Genomic DNA, 23,053 nt, shown 5'->3' with positions numbered 1-23,053 from the left:
CCCAACATTATTTTTGCTTTCCTCTCATTCCTGCCTCGACCCCAGCCCCAAGGCATCATTAACAGGAAAAAAACCAAAGTTCTTAAACGAGCAAAATTCCTTTAAGGAGCATTTTGATCATTAACTTTGGCTTATTCCCCCACTTTTGATAGATGTGGGAAGTGCTCAGTACATAGCAAGCACTGAATAAATATTTGTTGAATGAATAAAGTGTATATTTTAAATCCACCTTAAATGGTAAGATTAATAATGGCAGGCTTATATTCATTCATTCAACAAATATTTGTTGAGTGTCTGCTATGTAGCAGGCACCGTTCTAGGTGCTGGGGATACATCAGGAACAAAATGGGTGAGGTGTCTGTACACAGAGGGCTTACAGTACCAACTGCGAATAGGGAAGTGGAAATTACTCAGGATTTGGAGTCAGAATGCCTGGGTTTTGGATCCTGCTCCAGTATCTCGATGTAACACGGAACAAATCACCTAACCTCTCTGAGCCTCAGCTTATCCACACACAAAATAAGAAGGTGAAACACCTATATCAAGAGTTCATTGTGAGGACTAAATGTAATATCGCATGCAAAGGTGCTCTACAGGCACTTAAGCATCCATACAAACATTATTTATTTTTAGAATATTTGGTGAAGACAGTTAAATAGAAATCAATACTATATTTACCTGGGCCAAGTCTATTTAGTTTGGGGAGTACATATGCCACCTTCACTGATAAACTGACTCCCATTCTTGTCCCTGTTGATCAATCACCTTGAGGGCTCTATCCCCTCTTCCTTCAAGAGTCCTTGGTAAAGTCTCCTCCCCTCCCACAGGGAGGTGGGCTGAAGTATGAAATAAGGAGAGGCCTCTTAATAAAATGATAGAATGTTGATGACATTGAGGATTTATTTCCTTTCGTTTTAAGTTTTGAGTAACTTGGGTGTTGGCAACACTTCTTAACCACCTCATTGGACATTGCACTGCTTTCCAAACTAGCTATGTTCCAAAGGAGCAATTTAAATGCATTAACTCAGAACTAAAAGTGAAACAAGGGCCGTCAAACTCCCAAAGGAAAAGAGTTATGTTTTCAGCATTAACATGTAAGCTGATATGTGCAACATTAGAAGCACAGCCACTGGAGGCAGATAAAATAAAGGAGGTACTGGAACGACATGATTTTCTCTGTCTTTCTCCCCCAGGTGAAAAGGTAAGTAAAATAAGCAGATATTTTCATAACATACTTTATCAGCTTCTAAAGAAATGAATTTGAATCCTCTCATGTTGCTCCCCCAAAGCTCGCCAAAAGTTAATGAGGCATAAGATGACATTAATACTACCCCCAAGGATGCCTGCGATAGCTGTTTTCTTTGGGGAGGAATGATTAGTGACTTGCCAATGATCACACTCTTAAGTAAAATTCAAACTAAACCCTGAATCTCCAGATTTCTACTTCACTGGCCTTTACAAAGCCTTAAAATTCACTTAAACAAACAAGAAAGTAGAATACACTTTCTCTCAAGGAATAATTTACTGTAAGAAAGTCAAGAGAGGGAGAAGAGACAAATCTCCCATATAGAAAAATTCCAAATAATTTATGTAGCTAGTCCACTCTCAAGGAGAGAGGGCATAACTTCCCTGTCCGGAAGGGTGGGCTTTGCAGAGCAACTTCGTCCCAAAGAGGACAGTAAGGAAAGGAGGGAGGAAGAGTAACTTCACAGCAGAGAGACCTGACAGATGCTGCCTCGGCCAGGTGATCCAGGCCAACGTCAACATCACAAACCATGTCAACAGTACAGACCTTTGACATGATGTGATGAGAATGGCACTTTAATTCTGGGAGCTTCCTCCCCTAAACCCATAACTCCAGTCTAATCCTGAGAAAAACAAACAAATCTCATTAGAGATGAATCCGGTGGAATGTCTGACCAGTACTCCTCAAATACCTGACTAGTACTACTCAAAACTGTCAAGGTCATCAAAAACAAGGAAAGTCTGAAACACTGTCACAGCCATGAGAAGCCTATGGAGACATGACAATGTAATGTCAGATCCTGGATGCGATCCTAGAACAGAGAAAAGACATTAGAGGGGCCAGCCCAGTGGCATAGTGGTTAATTTTGTGAGCTCCACTTTGGTGGCCCAAGGTTTACAGGTTTGGATCCCAGGCACAGACCTACATACTACTCATCAAGCCATGCTGTGGCAGCATCCCACATACAAAATAGAGGAAGATTGGCACTGATATTAGCTCAGGGACAATCTTTCCCAAGCAAAAAGAGGAAGATTGGCAACAGATGTTAGCTCAGGGCCAGTCTTCCTCACACAAAAAAAAGGAAAGAAAAAGGTCATTAGATAAAAACTAAGAAAATCTGAATAAAGTATAGCTTTTAGTTAATAATAATGTTATAAATATTGGTCCATTAATTATAACAAATGTACCATATTAATGTAAGATAAAAGAGGAAATTGAGTGTGGGTTATATGAAGATTCTCTGTGTTATCTTCTCAATTTTTCTGTAAATCTAAAGTCTATTTTTTTTAATCAACCATAAGTTACAGCATACATAACATAACAGAAACAACTTACCAGATACTACTTTTTCCGTTTGGCTCCAGGAGTCTGCAAAGGAGATGGTGGCAGTTTCTTTGCCTTGGTGTAGATACGTGGAAACAGCTGAGCTATATAGCCCTTCGTGGCCAGTCACAAAGCCACATTTACACAAGCAGAAGTGAAACTGATTTGCCATCAGAGGGCTATTTATGACAATCTCCTCCCTCAGAAATTGACTTGTTCCATTTTCGCTCTTTTATTTAAACTTTACTTGTATGTAAACTGGGGATCTTACATCCTTCTCTGCCTTATTCCTACAAGCAGGCAGATATTGGTCATTTTTCCTCTCCAAAGAGATTGCATCATCCACCCTACAGCATCCTTTTTTTGAGGGTGAAAGTTATTCAGATGCATCTGACTTATTTGAGCAGATAGGAAAAACTCCCCAGTGCCAAAAGAGACAAAGCTGGTTCTCACATCCCCCAACACAAGACAACTGGGAGAGATGGATGATATGACATGGTGAAGATAAACGACTCTTGATACACAGTCTTGAAATTCACCCCAAACCAAACAACATTGGATTGTTTGTACAAATGAGGGTCATAAAGTTTTAAATAACTCTTTCTGGAAATTAAATTTTACATCTATATTTTTTTAAAAAACAAAACAGAAAAACTAATCTTTTTGAATCGCTGTCCAGGAGAGAAGAAAGTAGAACATACTCCATTTTGCTGTGTCTGGCAACCCATTAATCACATCAAGTACAGGTAAAAACCTATTTTTTTAGCCTTCAGCTTCAGGTAGTGTTTGACCTTCAAAGGCAGGCTCCGTCATTACAAGGACAAGCCTCAGTAACTGTAGGTATGTTTTTAGTCTAAAGTGGGGATCCAGAAAGCAAAGAGGTCAAAAAGCACTGAAGATAAATATTTAGAGTGTGACCTTAAAAATTGCTTTGAACTTTTGGCAAGATGGTGTGCCTCATCCATCAGAAAACCATAGAAATACCAACATAAAGTTCAAAACAAGAAAATCAGAGTGAATGTCATCATTAGTGTTGGGTCTTCTACTTACCTCGCTGGGCAAAATCACACCTTAAACTTATATGCATGTCCCACGTGCTTATCTCTCCCTCTACTGGCTGTTTCTTTACTTCAACAGTTAACTATATTCTTAGTCAAAGATAATACTTAAGTACCCAAAAACTAAAATTAACTCTTATCATTTTTAAAGCTGCCTGGGTTCTTTATGGTGGTCTTTGACACTCTGGATACCTGAATGTAGGTCTGTTGGAAGTCTGGACAAACTACCAGGCTGAATTTTCACTGAACTCACTGAAGAAACTGCAGCAATTGAAAGAGAACTTCCACAGAGCCCCAGCATCACACGCAACCACCTATCAGAATCTACACTCACATGTTGTGCTTTCCAGCCTGTTAATAAATGAACTGTCCATGCGCCCAGCCAAAGCTAATCCCTTCTCTTGTCCACCAGATTCCATCCCTTTTCTGCAGCTGCAGGACTAGATAGAGTACTTTCCTCTCTTCTCTTAATTCATCTAATTTTCACTCTCCACTGGACTATTCTCATTGGCATACACACTTGCTGTTAATTATCCCGTTTTAACAAACAAACACTCCCTTTGACCCCAGTTACCCTGCCAGCTACTACCCCATTTCTCTGTATTTCTTCATGGCAAAACTCCTCAAAAGAGTTGTCTAAACTCACCGTCTCAAAATTCTCACCTCTCAGTCTATCATAAATCTACTCTAGTCAGGCCGTCACTTCTACCATTCCATAAAACTCTCCTTGTCAAAGGCCCCAACGATCCTAGTCAATTTCAACACTCATCTTACTTGACCCATCAACAGCATTTGACCCATTGGATCAGTCCCTCCTCCTTAACACACTTTCTTCTCTTGACTTCCAGGTACACACACTCTCTTAGTTTTCTTCCTATCTTGTCAGCCTCCTTTGTTGGTACTCCTTTTCTCCCCATCCTGCTAATAACAGAAGGCCCCAAAGCTTAGTCTTTGGTCTCTTCTCTTTCTTTTCCACATTCACCTTGTTTCATAGCTTTACATTTCACCTACATGCCTATAACTCTCGATTGGTATCTCCAGTCTCAACTTTCTTCATGTCTTAGGCATGCCAAACTTATGTCCAGATGGACCCCCTCACAACCCCACTCCGCTTACAGTCTCCTCCATTTCAGCAAACAGCAACTACGTGTTTCCAGTCCCTTGATCCAAAAGCTTCAGTGTCACCCTTGATCTTGATGTCCCTTTTTCTCTCATATCCCACACCTGACCTGTCAGAAAGTCTTACTGACATCCCCAAAATATATTCAGAATCTGAACACTTCTCACCACCTCCACTGCTTACTACCCCAATTTGAGTCTAAATCATCTCTGGCCTCGATCAGTGGTTCCCAAACTTTGCTACACACTAGAACCACCCAAGGATCTTTAGAAAATACTAATGTCTAGCTCCCATCCCTTGACATTTTGATTTAATTGGTGTGGGGTGGGACCTGAGCACCGGGATTTTTCACTACTCTCTAGGTGATTCTAAAGTGCATCCAAGTTTGAGAATTACCAGTATAGGTATGATATAACCACCTAACTGATCTCCCGGCTTCTGTCCTTCGCCCCCTATAGGGCCTATAGTCTATTCTAAACACAGCAAAAAGAGATACTTTAAAATTAGAAATCAGATCATATCTCTGCTAAAAACTCTCCAATGGCTCCCCAAATCACTTAGAGTAAAAGCCAAAGCTTTATGATGGCCGACTAGGTCTCATAGGAGCTGCACTGTGTCCCACCCCATCACCTTTCTGACCTCTAGTACACTTCCCCTCACTCACTGCTCCATTGACACCGGCCTCCTTACTTTCCTTTAACACACCAGGCAACCTCTTGTCCTGGGACCTTTGTGCTAACTGTTCCCTCTACCTGAAATACTCTTCCCCCAGATACCTGCCTACCAAGTATTAACTCAAATATCACATTCCCAGTAAGGCCTATCCTAAGCCCTGTTTAAAATTTACAGCTGTCCTACCCACCTCGATCTTTCTCTTGTGTGAGGTAAAAGAGGGATGAGGTGGATGACAGTGCCTTCAGATAAGGAAGAGCGGGGGGAGAGAACAGATTTGGAGTAAAAACTGAGTTCTGTTTTGCACATGTTAAGTTCAAGATGCATATTAGACGCCCAGATCTAACAAGATATCAAACAGGGGAGAAGTTGGGGCTGGACTATAAAAATGGGAGGAGATAGACGGTATTTAAAGCTATGGTGCTCTGGGGACAACCTTGAAAGACAGGGCTGAGAAGTGACGCCTCTGGTCCACCAATACCTTGAGGTGAGGTAGACGAGGAGTTCACCAGAGACTGAGAAAAAGTAGAAGAGAAATCAAGAGAGTGTGGAGGGTCCTAAGAAGAAAGACTTTCAAGGAAGCTAACTCATGTCAGTTAATACTAGGATGACAAGGACAGATAACTACCACTGAATTTGGCCTGAGGAAGGCAGAAAAGCTGACCGGGGCAGTTTCAGTATCATGGTGGGGTCAAAGACTTGGAGTTACGTGAATTCTGGTGGGAAGTGAGGAACTGGAAACAGCATGTTTTCCTGGCTTTATGTAATGAGAGGGGTTCTTAATTTCTGGTCCATGAACAACGGAGATCATGGATGGGTTATCCCAAGTCCTGCCTCCAACCTCTGCCAAACTTCGTGCGTGTGCGCGTTTTTCTGGAGAGACCTCCGTAGCTTTCACGATGGCCATCGACGATGCGTGCCATTCGTCGGAGACCACGGTGACCACTGGCGTCAAAGCCTGCACCTCACACTGTTATTCGATGCTGCCGGTCTCTCCCGGGCTCTGACTGGGACTAGCGGGCTCTCCTCCCGCGATCTCCCGCTCCCCTTCCCGCCTAGCCCCGTGACGTGACGCCCCCTGGGCTCCTATACCCTGTACTCTCTCATGTAGCCTTCCTGGCGCAGTCTCTGTACATAGGCTTTGTCCGGTCGCCACACTGTCCAGGTCGAGCATTCTAAGGCCCAGGTGCCATTGCATTCAGACGCTCCCACTCTACAGCCCTTCGACCCCCGGCAGGATCGCCTCCGCCACGGCTTTCCTCCTCCTGCGGCTCCGCGACCGGCCGCTGGGGGGCGGGCGGACCTTGGCGCTCGCCGTTTTCTGGGAACAGCTTTACGATACACTGACCGTCCTTTTACGACAGGCCGGGGTTGCTTTGTGGCTGTCAACTTTCCCCGTGGTCTGAGTCGGTAGCTACATTATCTGCGGAGACGGCTGCTGCGACAGCTGAGCGATGAGGCAGAAGCGGAAAGGTGCGAAAGGGAGGGAGAGGCAGAGGGGGAAGGGGAGTAGTAGGGAAGGGGCCAACATCTGAAAGGTCAGATGCTGAACCCAGTTTTTCCCGCGGAATCCGCTGCCTGGTCCAGTCGCCCCGCCGCCTGGGGTCAGCCTGTCTGTTGGCTCCCTGCCTTCTCGTTTTACCTATTGTGGTTTTTAAACCAACCTACCCTTGCTCCTCCTCTTTGGCAGTCACTTGATGTCTTTTGCGTAAGTGGCAGGAAAAGCTTTATTCCAGGGTATGCCCTCCAAGTAGCTAACGTGGTCGGTCGATTTAACGCGTTCTCGGATTGTAGTTTGCTAAGATTTGTTTTAGGACACATTTCACGTATTTTTTTTTTTTTAAATCCTAAGTTAAGAAAGAAGAAAGACCCTAAAGTATTGTTGGATTCTATGGGACAATTATTCAGTTATTCTCATTTGTATTACCTCCTAAGTTAGAATGCAGCAATTCCATCTTTAGTTTTTCGACGGGATGGAGTCAGATTTCTAGTGTTTTTTCACAGGTTCTAATCTTATCTCTGTGCACTCATTTGAGCAGTGGGCCTAATAATAATGATGGTTATGATAATAATAGCTACTATTTATTGAGCCTTTGCTATTAATTCTGGAGTCGATATCATCTCCATTTTACAGATGGAGAAACTGAGGTTCAAAGAGTTAAGTTGCTTTCCCAGCCCAAAATTATACTTAGGAAGTGGAACTGGTTGGTCAGGCTGTCTCTGTGAACCCAAAACACATAAAATTAAAAATAAATCTGTCCTTAATCAGTATGCCTCTTGGCATAAACTGCAGTTTCTTGGAGCAACAGCTGCAAGTGTCATTCAGTTCTCTTGTGGCATCAAACTCTACATGCCTCAAATTAATTTGTCTTCTTCCTCTAACTTGCTCCACCTCAGTCTGTCAGGCCAGACAGCTTTACACTTTTAATTTCATCTATCACCAAACCTTGTTAGTTCTTACTTAGAAATCACCTCTTGAAATAGTTTATTTCTCATCATTCCAGCCACCATTCTCCTAACCTGCCTTCATCAGTAACTAATATTTGAATAGTACTTTGGCTTTCATATACATTACTTCAGTTGATTCTTACAGTGGTCTTATGAGATGTGTATGTATTTTGCCAATTATGCAGGCAAGGAAATGGGAGGTCAGAATTCATTGATCTTCCCATTATCACGCATCCTGTAGGAGTTGGGAGCTAGGGAGAGGAGCCTATTATCCAACTTTTTTACTATAAATCTTGTGGGGATTTTTTTACAATGTTGCCTTTCAAGAGGCTTTTACTTAGTATCCAGATAGTATGTATTTTTTTCATCTTCTGAATCATTTTTTGTATCCTCATTTTCTTTAGTGTGTTTTGTGTACTAATTTTCTTAAATAACTAATTTCATCTTTTGACTCCCAAACTTGAGAATATATAGTTCTCCACTGTCTCTTGCATTTCATTTAAATCCGTTTGCCTAGTGGCTGATGTACCCTGTAATCTATTCTTTACTGAGCCATGTTAGAAGCCCTGTATTCTAGTTAGATGACACACCTTCGTACAGCAATAGGTAATTCCTCTATCCAACATTGTTTCTTCTGGATTGTACTCTGTTTTGCCTGGTCAAATCCTGCCCTTTTCTTTAAAGACCCCTGTGCTGTTTCCTCCACGATGCCTTTCCTTACTAGTTTACTTCTCCAGTTAATTCTTAAGACAAGTGGTTTTTAAATCTTTATCTATTCTGTTTTTATCACCTGAGTCCCCTTTTCCCCTCCAAATAAATTCTTATGCAGAACCTCAATATATAAATAGATGAAAGCCAAGCTGTTTGGTTGAAATGGAGAAAGAGACCCTCTTTATCCTTCCTCTTTCTCTCCCCCTCCCCCTTCCTCTTCCACCACCATCGCCAGCCCTACCCCTGTTACATGGCCCCCGAGGTGCCTTTGTGGAGCTCTGAAGTGCTGGGTTACATGGTTTGAAAAGCGTTTAGCCTTTAGTTATAGGTGAACATTTTTTTCTCTTAGATTGCTTTGTATGTGTTAACCTTGCCTCATTAAATTGAAGGCGGCTTGGTACAGTGAAAAAAGCATGGAAGTTGTGGAGAAAAGACCTGGATTTGAGTCTTAACTATACCGTTTACAATGGCATCTTAACTTGCCTTAATTTTTCACATCTGTAAAGTGGGATAACAATACCTAACTTCCAGTCTTGTTGTGAGGTTTCAAATGAGATGAAGTAAATGAAAGGGCTCCATAACTGCCAGGCCTTTCTCATCTGTGCTTCTCTCTGATGACTTTGTTATTTTTGTACACCAGCTTTCTTTACAGGCAGGAAGCACGCTTGCTAGCAGCTCCCAAGCTGAAATCTCAGCTTTTCTCACTGGAGAGAGACTGGGGTTTTTTTGCCTTGAGGAAAAGAGCTCAGATTGGCCTGACTTGGATAGGTGCCCATCCTTGAACCAGTCAACTGTAATTGGGGGGATGAGGTCATGTAAGAGCATGTCAGCTTCTGCTGTTGCCTTTGAGATGAGCAGGGGAGCCTCAGTTGCCAGGAGAAGGTCATGATGGTGGACAGACTATACTGTATCTTAGAGGTTAAGATCCTTAGACAAGTATAGAGCCCATGTCCTTTGTGTTACAAAGTAATACTGCATTGCTTTGTAGTACTGCTTCTGCAGATACCTGGATTTGAGTTTCAGCTTCACCCCTTGGTAGCATTTTTATGAGACAGGCAAATATGCTGTTCTGTCTATTTTATACCATTCTGAGAATCAGATGAAATAATGCGTCTAAATGTAATGACAAAACTGGAGATAAAGGGAAGCTATTTTAACTACTTTGGTGCTTTCCTATGTGATTAGGTTCTTTCTCCTGTTTGTCTCTGTTCTTTTCTGTATCTATCATTTTCTTGCTGCATGTGCTTCTAAAGTGAGCTCTTCCCATATGTAAGTGAAGCCAGGTTTGTTTTAAGTTAAAGATACAAAAGATAGGATCAAATTGTAAACAATGGAGATTTAATGTCTTGTGAACTTGAGCTATTCATTTGGCATGGTTGGAATGATTTTGGAAGGAAAACTGCTAATATATACAAAAATCTTTACTGAATAATGTGATTTTTTTACATTGTTAAACATTGTCTTTCCAGGAGATCTCAGCCCTGCTGAGCTAATGATGCTGACCATAGGAGATGTTATTAAACAACTAATTGAAGCACACGAACAGGGGAAAGACATCGATCTAAACAAGTAAGTGGATCTATAAAAAAGAAGGTAATCTTGTTCTTAGGTAGTAGATCTCTTTTATGAAATTATTAAATACTGCTTGTTGTCTATCTCATATTTTATTTTTCAGTTGAAAATTTTGCTTTCTGCCCTGTCACTCATTTATGGCAAAGTTGTCTCATAGACTAATAATAGTGATAACTTCTAACATTTCTTGGGCACTTACTATATTCCAGTCATTGTTACTAGGGCATTATATGTACTAGCTCAGTTGATCTTCTCAAAAGCTGTATGAGGTAGGTGCCTGTATCACCCTCATTTGACAGATGGGTAATCTGAAACAGAGAGAGGTTAAATAATTTGTTCAAGAGTAAATAACTGGGAATCGGCAGAGCTGGGATTTGGAATTAGGTCGTCTGTCTCCAGAGCCCACGTTCTCACCTTCTGAGCCACATCACTTCACATCTTTCTTGTCTTCCCTGCTGTCTCAGAGGAAGCAGTAGCTCTCTGCCAGGAAAACCCTCCCTGTGGGGCCTTTGGTCTAATCCAACCCTTACCTCCTTCAGAACTCCTTCGCCGTGTTCATCCGCTTCTCCACAGGCAGGTTCAGCTTGGACTTTGCTACACCCTCAAATGAGAGTGGTCTTTGCTCTCTGCATCTCTTCTTTTCACTGCGTGTTCATTATATAGATCTGCTCTAGTGAAAAGCTTCTCTCCCCCTCCCAGGTCAGCAATGATCTAATCACTGCATGCATGACCTTTTTTTTAGACTATTTTCTGTTACTTGAGATACTACAGTATTTGACGCCTTCCTTGGAACATTGTGCTTAATAAACTTTTGCTACAAGAATAGGTAACTATCCTTTTTTTGACTATGAAGACGTTGTGTTTTACTGATTTTTCTACCGTTTCTTTAACAGTTTTATTCTGTCTTTGTTGGCTATACTGCTAATTATACCAATCTTTTATTTCTAGTGAACATTTCAACATCTTGTATATTTTTGTTTTTCTCTTTAGTTTAGCACATCTAAAGCTAAAGCTAGCATCTTCTTTAAAACCAGCCCCTACTTGGATGTCCTCTTTGCTTAATTGTGTTAACCCTCTTCCGGGCTTGAAACTCTAGTGTCATCTTTGAATCTTTTCCCTTAGGTCCAATGAGAATCTAAATTTTGCCTACTCTTTCTTCATTATGACTCTCACTTTCATTTCCATTGCTAACTCTCTATTCCATCCCTTTTTAAAGTCTAGACTACAGAAATAGTTTATACTTTCAGTCCCTGTTAATCTCTTGATGGATTAATTTCCTCTTATCTTTTATCATTGTCATTTCCCTGTGCAGAAACTTTAGGCGTGTCCCCAGAGCTTAAGGAATTAGATGCAGATTCCTCAGCCTATTATGTAAGGCCTCTCGATCTGGCTTCACCTTACTTTTCCAACTTTTTAAACTTCTCTACGTTGAAAATCTGCTTTCTGTCAAGTTGGTGTACCCATATTTCTTAAAATATGTGCATTCCTGTGTTTGAGTCTTCCCGTAAGCCAGCCTGTCTATACTCAGTGTTGTCTTCGTGTTTTCGTCGTCTGTGAAGCCTACTCTTTTTTTCTGTGCCCATTTTTCGTGAGGGTCTCCTCAGCACACACTGAGTTCCTCTGGAACTCTGGAAGCATTCATTGTTATGTGTGTGTTTTGTCACATATATTTTTATCAGTCAGATGTGCATGCCTGTCTGCAAACACAGAGCATGAAATGACTATGCCTTATACCTCCTGACATACCAAGTAGTTAGGTAGTCTCTTGTACATGTCAGGTACTCAGTTAACATTTATAGAAAATGATGCAAACACCCCACGATATTTCTAAATGGATTAAAATGAGACGTTAAGATGACTCTTAGGGTTTGGCTAACAGCCAAGAAAAGAAAAGCTGGTAAAATTATAGAGAAAAGCAAGGAATTATTAGTCGGGATAAAGATTACTTCTGGGGGTTAGGGATAGAGTTACAATCAGGAAGCAGCAAACAGATCTTCTGAAGTACACATTATATTCTCTTTCTTGGAGTGTGGTTTCACGAGTGGTTGCTTTACAATTGTTAAAGTACATTTATATATTCTGTCCTTTGTTTTTTATGTATATAATATTTAGTATTAGAAGAAGTTTTAAAATGCTTTAAAAAATATATACTTTATTTCCTATTTGCTTCTGCATAGCTTTCCTTTGAATTGTTCTTTTCTTTGTTTGTTTGCTTGTTTGGTCTAAGATAGTGGTTCACAATCAGGCATGATTTTTCCCCCACAGGAGACATTTTTGGGTGTTACTATAGTAAGAAGGGGGCTGGTGGGTAAAGGCCAGTGATGCTGCTTAGCATCCTACAGTGTACTGAACAGTCCCCCCCAACACAATTAATCTGATCCCAAATGCAGTAGTGCTGAGGTTGAGAAAAGGGTAGAATCCTTTGAAGCTGAAGCACTGTTTTGAATGATGCCTACATTGTGTCACTATCCTGGGCCCTTCCCTGTAGATATAATTTTCTTTCTGGTACTCCAGGGTGAGAAGAGGAAGTCATACATTCATGAATTTTGTTCTTCTATTTCTCTGATATTCACAGATGGTAAAGCCATGATTGTCATCTGGTGAAAGCATAGGGGAGTGACAGGAGTTGATGGTGTTATTTGTAGGTCATCCTTTTGGTAGCTTGTCCTTGGAATATTGTGATCTTGATAATACTAAATGCTTTACTTTCAGGGTGAAAACCAAGACAGCTGCCAAATATGGCCTTTCAGCACAGCCTCGCCTGGTGGATATCATTGCTGCAGTCCCACCTCAGTATCGAAAGGTCTTGGTCCCCAAGTTAAAGGCAAAACCTATCAGAACTGCCAGTGGGGTGAGTGATTCGATCCATGAAATATTGATTGTGTATCTGTTGTCCCAGAAATCCCTGCCTCCGTGCAACACCCAGTTAGTAAGGTGGAGGTGGGCGATTCAGACTAATAAAATCCGTATGTTATGATATGTGCTGGAGTGGAGATATGTGCAGAATGATAGGAGGCATAGAGAGGGAAAAAATATGTTGTGCTTAAAGGAGTACATGATGTTTTGGTGTCTTTAAAGGTATAGATTGAGCCTTGGTGACTATCACAGTATGATAAATATTATTGGCCATCTTAAGCCAGTATCTTAAGGCTTTCAATATAATTGATACTTATAAAAGATAGTTTTAAAAGGTAGTTAATAGTGCAGAGCCGTTCTATATATGGTAATTGTGAGACAATTGACACAATAGGGAGCATTATGAGAGTCCAGAGGACAGAGATGTCCCTGCAGTTAAAGGGACAAGGGAAAGCCCAGTTGAAAGCATGGAACTTTGCTTAACTTATGAATGGTGCTCCTATAAGCAGAGAAAAACAGGCTCAAGGAGTGGTGGGAGCAAGGGCACAGGGAGCTAAGGCACAAAGGTAGAGATGATAGAAGAGGTGTGGGTGTGCAGGGAGCAGTGCGTACAGCAGGCTGACTGGACTTGATCAGTCGTTTGGGAAAGCCTCAGGACGTTGGGTTGAACGGTTAGTTTTGGATCAGCTTGTAAAAGATCTTCAATGTCCCATAAAGAAGGTGGACAATAGGAAACTGGTAAAGATTTTTAGAGGGGGAGTGATATGAACAAAATAGATTTTTTCAAATTAATTTGGATACAAGATATAAGGTAGCTTGGAGACAAAAAGAGCAGTTAGGATACTCTTGGTTTGACCTAGGTATGAAGGGTTAAGAGCCTGAATTAGGGTAGGGGCTCCAGGAAAAAAGGATGAGTGTGAGAGCTAGGGTTTGGATCCTCTTAAAACGTGGTTCCCAGAATAAATTCTGTGTTCTTAATGTGATTTAAGTTGTTCAGTCTGTTAAATGGATGGAGATGTTATACTTCTAATAATTGCAGCTTATGTTCCCTTGTTTGGTAGTCATATCTCCTGGATCGTATTGCGTTTGTGGCTAATTAAACCCCAGAACTTTTGCATACAGTGTACTACCAGTCCTGGTCTTGTCTCCTTTGTGTTTAAGTGTTTTTGTTTTGTTTGGTTGGTTGGTTGTACCTAGTGTAACAGGCTCTTTAAGAAAAACTAACAGTTTCAGACCCTTCATTTCCTGTTTTTCCCCCTAAAGCAACCACTTTTAACTCTTTGCTGATTTCTCAGCATTTACTTCCATATCTCTAAATAACATGCTGTATAGATAAGTCTTGAATTTTTAGTTTTAGGCATTATGTAAGAGCTTGCCACTATGGAAGACAAAGATTTAGCAACCTTTCGACCTGACCAATACACCTGGCTTCCATGACAACCAACTTCTCCTCCTACCTCAGATCATTTCTTTTCTTTCTTTTGAGGGCTATTCTTGTTCTGCTTGCCTCTAAAAGTTGATTTCTGTTTTTTGTGGTCCCAGGCCCAGTATTTTTAGTACTGTATGTGCTTTCTCTGGTGATCTCATCCATTGATGTTTTTAAGTACTGCCATATACTGACTCGCAGCTCCGATCTCTCCCTGAGCTTCAGGCTCATGTCAAATTGCCTGTTAGACATCTCTCCTTTGACTGCCTGTACACTCTTAAGTATAACATAACCAAAACTAACCTCAAACTTGCTCGTTTGTATTTCTTGTCCATCTTAGTTCATGGTGCTCTCATCCACTCAGTTTCCAAAAGATGTGAAGTGCATTGTGCATTCCTACCATCGCTGGTAGGAATGTTTTGGCCTTTATTTCTTCTTTAGATTACTTGTCATTTGTTAGTCTATTAAAAATATCAGAAGTACACAGCTGATTGTCATTCCTTATCTGCTGTTTATTCTCAATGCTTTTCTTCCTGCTGTTACTCTGGTGTGATTTGTTTTTACTTTTTTATAGAGCAGTTTTAGGTTTACAGAAAAATTGAGCAGAAAGTACAGAGAGTTCCCATTACTTCCTTTCCCCTCCCTGGGTTGCCCTATTATTAATACCTTGCATTGGTTTGATACATTTGTTATAATTGATGAACCCATATTGCTGTGTTATTATTAACTGAAGCCTATAGCTTGCATTAGGGTCACTCATAGTGTTGTACACTCCATGGGTTTTACCAAATGCGTAATGTCATGTATCCACCTTTACAGTATCATATAGAGTAGTTCACTGCCCTAAAACTCCCCTATTCATCCTTTCCTCTGCTCCAAACCTCTGCCAACCACTGATCTATTTACTGTCTCCATAGTTTTGCCTTTCCAGAATGTCATTTAGTTGGAATCCAGCAGTATATAGCCTCTTCTTGCTTCTTTCTCTTAGCAATGTGCATTTAAGGTTGCACCGTGTCTTTTTAGTGGCTTGATAGCTCATTTTTTCTTAGTGCTTAATAATATCCCATTGTCTGAATGTCCCACAGTTTGTTTATCCATTCACCTGTTGAAGGACATCCCAATTGCTTCCAGCTTTTGGTAATTATGGACAAAGCTGCTATAAACATTAGTGTGAAGGTTTTTGTGTACCTATACGTTTTCAACTCATTTGGTAAATACCTAGGAGCATGATTGCTGGATCATATGGTGAGACTATTTGTAGCTTTGTAAGAAACTGCTGAACTGTCTTCCAAATTGGCTGTAACATTTTGCATTCTTGTTGACAATGAATTAGAGTTCCTCTTGCTCCATGTGCTCACCAGCATTTAGTGTTGTCAGTGTTCTGGATTTTGGCCATTCTCATAGGTGTGTAGTGGTATCTTATTGTTTTAATTTGCAGTTCCCAAATGGCATATGATGTTGAGGATCTTTTCATACAATTATTTGGTATTATTTCATATACTTATCTCTATATCTTCTTTGTGAGGTATCTGTTCAGATCTTTTGCCCTATTCCTAATTGGGTGGTTTTTTTTTATTGTGAAGTTGTAAGAATTCTTTGTATATTTTAGATGTGTGTCTTTTATCAGATGTCTGTTTTGCAAATATTTTCTCCCAGTCTATGGCTTATCTTTTCATTCTCTTTAACAGTATCTTTCTCAGAGCAGAACTTTCAGATTTTAGTGTAACCAGCTTACCAATTTGTCTTTCATGGATCTTGCTTTAGGTGTTGTATCTAAAAACTCATTGCAAAACCTAAAGTCACATAGGTTTTCTCCCATGTAATCATCTAGAAGATTTTATAGTTTTGCATTTTACATTTAGGTCTATTATCCATTTTGAGTTTGTTTGTATTTGAGTTTCTGTGCGGGTTTTTTTTCTTAGGACACCATGATTGTTATTATTCTTAGTGATATCACTATTAATTACAACAATACCTACCATGTGTTGCCCACCTGTTACATTCCAGTCACTGTACTGGTATGTTTTCTAATTTAGTCCTCAAAATAGTTTTGAGGCGTGGGTAGTATTGTCTTCATTTCACAAAATAGGAAAATACACAGTTAGGGACAGAGAAAAAATTCAAACCTACATCTCTTTGGCTGACTCCAAATTCATTGCTTTTTCTACTTTATCAGTAATTTTTAAGCTGTATTCTACAAAACTACAGGGTTTCTTAGAAGTTTTTTAGGAGCCACTATGGGGAATAATGGAGAAGCCATGGGAGCAGGTCCCATCTCTACTTCACCCAGGGCTGTTTCTTTTATCTCTTTTATAAATTGAGGTTCTAAGTAAAATGTTATGTGAAAGGTGAGTTCTCCTGCTTGAAAAAAATGTTTGAAAACTATTGCACATTGCTTCCCTGGCCTCCACTTCCCCTGTCTTCTTAGCTCAGTTAACTCTTAGTCGGCATGATTGTGAGTGCCTCCGGAAGGCATCCCTGATTAGCTCTGGTCAAGGCTAATTAATTGCCTTCTTTGAGCGTTCCTAGTATTTTCTACATGCTTCTTACTATGTGGTTTTAAAATAGCTTATTTCTGTATGTCTTCCTCTCCTGCTAGGTAATATGATTTCAGAGGATAGAGGCAGGGCATTAATATTTTTGTAGTCTCGGCACCCACCTGCTCTGTGTAGCTCAGAACCTGGCCTGTAGGGTAGGCCCTCAATAAAAGATGGTTAATTAGATTGACCCCATCAGTGGCATATGTGGTGGTGTCTCATCTTAAATAAAAACATTTGTTTGAAAATCTAAGTTTTTAATTCACATTTGCAAAATTATTTATTTTGGAGTTTCTCTAGATCGCTAGTGATTTAAGTTAAACTTTAGTAATTTTTATTATGAAAAATAATTATAAACTTACAGAAAAGTTTAAAATCCAGTTCAAAGAACATTTTCCCCTAAACCATTGAAGTTGCAAAGCTGATGCCTTTGAATACTTTCGTGTGTATTTCCTACAAACAAGGACGTTTTCTTACATCACCACAGTATAGCCATCAAAATCAGGAATTTAACACTGGTACATTTCTATCATGTAATCCTCAGAACCCTTTCAAGTTTCACCAGCTGTTTCAATAATGACTTAGAGGACCCAGTTTAGAATCACGTGTGACATTTAGTTGTTATGTCCGTTCGCTCTGGATGCTTCCTCTGTCTTTCCTTGATTTCATTACCTTAACACTTTTGAAGATTTCAGGCAAGTTATTTTGTAGCATGTCCCTTAATTTAGCTTAATCAGATGTTTCCTCATAATTAGATACAGGTTATGCATCCTTGGCAGGAAAACCACAGAAGTGATACTGTGTTCTTATTATATCCTCTCAGGTGGTGCATAGTTTCATTGATGTTCATTTTGATCAAGATGATGTCCACCAGGTTTCTCCTCTGTAAAGTTATTCTTTTTCACTTTGTAATTAAGAAGTTTTGTGTGGTGAAGTACTTTGAAACCTTTCAGGACATTTGGTACTGTCCAAAACGTCCATAAGACATTTGGTCCACCCTAAAAGTTCCTTGATATTTGGTCCTGTTTAAAACATCTTATGACATTCGGTCCACTCCAAAAGTTCCTGGACATTTGGTCCTGTCCAAAATGTCCATGAACATATTTGGTCAGTCAGATGGTTTTGGACAGAACCAAATATCAAGGACCTTTTGGCGTGGACCCAGTGTCTCCATGGACATTTTGGATAGGACCAAAAATGAACAGATATGAAGGACTTTTTGGTGTGGACCCAATGTCTTATGGACCTTTTGGACAGGACTAAATGGTCCTGCAAATATCAAGGACTTTTTGGCCTAGACCAAATGTCTAATGGATGTTTTGGACAGGATCAAATATCTGCTAATCCTTTGAAACTGTGTAAATATCCTGTTCTTATCAGACTTCCCGTCTACTCATTTGTTTATTTGTACGAATGGATTAATGGTTTCCTATTTGGTGAATTATGATCTGTTACTTTCATTGTTTATTTTGATGTGTAAATTATCCCATATTTGACTAGTGGGAGCCCTTTCAAGCTGGTCTCTGTGTCTTTTTTTAATGTCCCCATCATTCTTTGAGCAGTTTCTAGATTTCTGTCATAGAAAAATGTTCCAGGCTCATCTGCTTTCTTACCCCAGCCCTGGAATCAGCCATTTCTCCAAGGAGCTTTTTAGTAAAGAAGGGTATTTAGAAACCAAGATCTGGTGTGCTCACTGCTATTAGCGTGTTGCTGCTCCCAGACCCTCTCAGTGGACCAAGCTAGGACACATATATGTATGTAGGCATACATACATGCACATACGTATACATTACACATTATATATTTATTGATATATCGATCTATGCAGATTGAAAACTGTGAGTTCACAACAATAGCTTCATTTTTATCCAACCTACAGAGTTCATTCTAGTTTTGTCACTTGCCATATTTATGACTTTGTTCTCTGACAGTAAGACACCTGGCTCACATTTGCCTTAGTGTATACCCTTATCTGACCAACCACCCTCGTGTGTAACCAGTACACCATCTCTGCCATCACCTCTTTTCTCAAGCAGATAACTCATCTTGCCCCACTTGAGCTCTGATAGACCCCTTTGAGAATATTTTGCACACACTCTGAAGTCTAGCTTCTCGTTTGATAGTCTCTGCTGTAAATGTTGAGATCTAGTGTGTCCATGAGGAATTTGACTTACAAAGGTTAGGTTTAGATATAATTTTATAGAATTGCATAATTTTTTTCTTATAGGCTATTTTAGTAAAACAAATCAGAGCAAGCAAGAGAGAATAAAAATTACTTTAAGTGACTTTAAAAATTATTAATTCCTGGGCCAGGCCCAGTGGCCTAGTAATTAAGATCAGTGTGCTCTGCCTTGGCAGCCTGGGTTCACTCCAAGGCACAGACCTACACTGCTCTGTTAGCAGCCATGCTGTGCTGGTGGCCCACATGCTAGAAAATAGAGGAAGACTGGCATGGATGTTAGCTCAGGACGAATCTTCCTCAGCAAAAAAAAAATTATTAATTCATTATTTTGCACTTAATTTATTGTAAAATATAATACACACTAGTATATACAATGCATATGTACATTTTAAAGATTAATAACATTGAAAAGAGATCACCCTTCTACCCAATACCAATACATTTGAAGCCTCTTGTGTGCTGCTTCTGCATTCCTCTCCCTCTTTCTGAGAGAGAACCACTCTCCAGAATTTTGTATTAATTATTCCATAATAGCTTTTTAATTAATCTTTCTTTCACAGATTGCTGTTGTGGCTGTGATGTGCAAACCCCACAGATGTCCACACATCAGCTTTACAGGAAATATATGTGTGTAAGTATGATGATTTTGGTAAGGGGGGTGTGTGTGTGTGTGTGTGTGTGTGTGTGTGTGTGTATTTTAATTGAATTAGTAATTCCCCTAAGGCCTTGCTGGTGCATGCTGGTAGTATTTAAAACTGTAATTTGATAGATTCATAAGTTAGTTCTTTGAAACAAGCAGCCATTGATAGGATATTTCAGTGCTTTAAAAATGAATCAAATAAAGATTGTAATTTGTTGCAATATATAGTAAAGAAATATATAGGTTATAGAACTCAAAACAGTAGACATTCTGTTAACTTGATAAATGAAATGTGAAATTATGAGCTGCCTAAATTCCAAATATCAAAGATTTAAAATGAATTTGGATCAGAAAATTATCAAAATAAAAGTTATGTGAATAACCTCTAGACTTCTTAGATTTAGATAATTGGAAAAAGTAGCAGAAGAATGTGTATGTACTAGGTAGGAAGATTAAACAGGAGAAGGATTTTCTTAAGTATGGTTACCAAGAGAGTACTGTGAGTATCAATTCAGACTTAGGAAAACTTAAGTCCTGTTGTTTGCCCCTAAAAGCTTAAGCCTCTAAAATAACAGCGACTGCAATAGTCTGAAAATGACTGTAATAATGTTCCTCTTTAGGCTTATCTTGTTTACTCGTTAGTAGAAAATATATTATTTGCAGATACTGCAAAGGTAGACTCTTCTGTTAGGATTAGAAAATGAAGCTTATTTGATATCTGGATTTTAGGGAGACTGTAGGATACTTGAGCTCAGCTGTTGAACTAAGTTGTGTAGCTGACATCCTCATTGTTTTGTTGTCTTGGCAGATACTGTCCTGGTGGACCTGATTCAGATTTTGAATATTCGACCCAGTCTTATACTGGATATGAGGTAAAGTAATGTGAGGTTGTCCTGAGGAAATGTTACATCATACTTTACCTGTACTGGGCTTTTACAAGTACTGGCTTTCTTAAAGTTTTTATTTTTTATTTTTTTCTAATTACAAAAGTTGTTCATTCACCACATATTTGCTGAATGACTGCATATATTGTTCTAGTCACTGGAGAAATACTTATGTAAGCGCTTATTATTAATATGTCAAATACCATTCTAAGTGCTTTACGAATTTAAACCTTAAAGCAGCATTTTGAAGGTAGACACTATTATTATCCCAGTTTTCTGGATAAGTAAACAGGCCTAGAAGGCTTAAACAACCAGCCCAGAGACACGCTGCTAGTAAGTGACAGAGCCAGCTTTTGAATTCTGTGCTCCCCACTGCTACATTGTATTGCTTCTGCAGCAGTGAAAAAACAAGTAAGGTCCCTGGTCTGGTGGAATTTATCTTCTAATAATGGAAAATAGACGATAAAGAAACAAGAAAAAAATATCAGGTGCCAGTAAGTGCTAAGCAGAGAAGTAAAATCAAGTAAGGTGTAGAACCTGGGTGGATACTTAGCTGTGGTAGCTAGGAAGGGATTGTCTGAGGAGGAGAGACTTAAACTGAGTCCTGAATGTCAAGAAGGAGCCTTTCAAGAACAGCAGGAAAGAACATTCCTCGTGGAGAGAATAGCCAGAACCAGGAGCTGTGGTAGGAGTGACGGGGTGTTCTGGAGCATAGTGGGTAAGGGGAAGAATGAGATTGGAGAGACAGATGTCAGCCAAGGGTAGCAGTTTGGCTTTTATTTGGGGTGTCATGAGAAGCCATTAAGGTTTAAAGCAAGGGAATGATATAATTCAATATAAGTATTTAAAGGATGATTTGATGGCTCTGTGGGGAAAGGATTGATGTGGCGGCAAGAGTAAAAGCAGGGGACCGGTGAGCACGCTTTTCAAGCAGTCATCCTCAGAATAGGTCAGCAGCCAGCAAACCAGGTGACTTTTTCTTCTTGTATATGGTTTTTTATTTTTGTTCTCTTTTCCATAGTTCAAATTTTTAAAAATATAAAAGGAATTATTCAGTGAAAAGTTTCCTTCTTATTCCTGTCCTCTAGCCACCCCTTTCTGCTCCAGCACTGCCCCCAACAGACAATCAGTATTCTCTTTCCTATACACCCTTCAAAAATATTATATGGATATATAAGCATATATGTATTCTTTATCCTGCTTTTTTATGCGTAAGTTACACGTAACCTTGCACCTTGCCTTTCCATTTAACAGTATATCCAGAGAAGATTTGATATGAGTACATTGTTTCATGCTATTGAAATTCATACTATTCATATTGTTGTATAATAGCATAAAGGCTTTTTGTTTACCATTACAAACTATGTTGTATTTAATGACCTTGTTTAAAGGTTATTTTACCAAGTAAGTCTTTTGAATATGTATGCACAGCTATGTCTTTGAGTAGTATATCAGTTTGGTGACCCTGGAGATTCTACAAGTGTTTGCACAAAGATAAGTATGATTTGAGGAGATACCCTGCTGTTGAAACACTTCTGACGATGGGGTGGAGACTAGCCAGATGCTAGTCAGAACATTCATTTGAACCCTGACGAGACAGAGAAAGGAAGAAAGGAGCATGAGAAAATTTTATTTTTAATACAACCCTTTTGAAACTACTTTTTAATTTAATGTGGGCATAACAGGATGTTTTTCTCTTTTTTTTCTTAGCCAACCTCCATGCGAGCTATTCGTGCTAGATATGACCCTTATCTACAGACAAGACACCGAATAGAACAGGTAAGTTTTAAAAAGCATGTTTAAATTAGCTTTTTATGCTTGGTTAGAAGGTATCATTGTTTAATTTGAGTTGAACCTGAAATAAGAACTAAGAGAGTGTTTTTTCACTTTGTAAGTTTTTAATACCCATCTGAGGGAGGCAGACTGTAATCAAAACGCTTCTTCCTTTAGAGACTGTATTATTTTCTTTAAGGTTTTTATATTGTCTAAATCTTTTATTTGTAGTAAGTCATTTATAATATGAAATTGATGGAATATAGATGTGTAGAAGTTCTTAGATAATAGGTGGATGGATTGAACTTTAGCTTCCATAAGCCACATACCTATTGTGACTGGTTTGCTTGGGTGGGAAAAGGGAATCAACTGCAGATGAGTACGAGGAAGTCTTGGGGGTTGTGGAATTATTCGATATCGTGATTGTGGTGGTGGTTACACAACTCTAAACATTTATCAGAACTCATCCAATTATATACTTAAAGTTAATGGATTTTATGGTATGTAAATTATACCTCAATATAACTGATTAAAAAACAAGTACTGTGTAAATGGCCGTGCCCTGTTCAAGAAATCTGAACATTAATACAGACTTTCTTTTTTAC

The 23,053-nt window shown here is 39.5% G+C and overlaps 2 protein-coding genes across 4 annotated transcripts in view; one reads left to right on the top strand and one right to left on the bottom strand.

Annotated features, from left to right (window-relative positions):
- Positions 1-2,713, bottom strand: part of NUGGC (nuclear GTPase, germinal center associated) — a 50,299-nt gene extending 47,586 nt beyond the window's left edge. For all 3 annotated transcript variants that reach the window (XM_070505147.1, XM_014843318.3, XM_070505145.1), the window contains exon 1: positions 2,582-2,713. The gene's annotated coding sequence lies outside the window, so the exon portion shown is untranslated. The remainder of the gene's footprint in view (positions 1-2,581) is intronic.
- Positions 2,714-6,758: 4,045 nt separating this feature from the next.
- Positions 6,759-23,053, top strand: part of ELP3 (elongator acetyltransferase complex subunit 3) — a 101,778-nt gene continuing 85,483 nt past the window's right edge. The window contains exons 1-6 of the mRNA XM_014843321.3: positions 6,759-6,892; positions 10,048-10,147; positions 12,863-13,001; positions 19,712-19,782; positions 20,600-20,663; positions 22,386-22,454. Coding sequence (XP_014698807.1) covers positions 6,874-6,892; positions 10,048-10,147; positions 12,863-13,001; positions 19,712-19,782; positions 20,600-20,663; positions 22,386-22,454 — 462 coding nt within the window. The 5' untranslated portion in view covers positions 6,759-6,873. The remainder of the gene's footprint in view (positions 6,893-10,047; positions 10,148-12,862; positions 13,002-19,711; positions 19,783-20,599; positions 20,664-22,385; positions 22,455-23,053) is intronic.

Source organism: Equus asinus, chromosome 3, assembly GCF_041296235.1.
Source record: "Equus asinus isolate D_3611 breed Donkey chromosome 3, EquAss-T2T_v2, whole genome shotgun sequence".
Lineage (NCBI taxonomy): Eukaryota > Metazoa > Chordata > Mammalia > Perissodactyla > Equidae > Equus > Equus asinus.
Note: the sequence above shows the minus strand (reverse complement) of the source record. Positions and strands in the feature narration are given on the sequence as shown.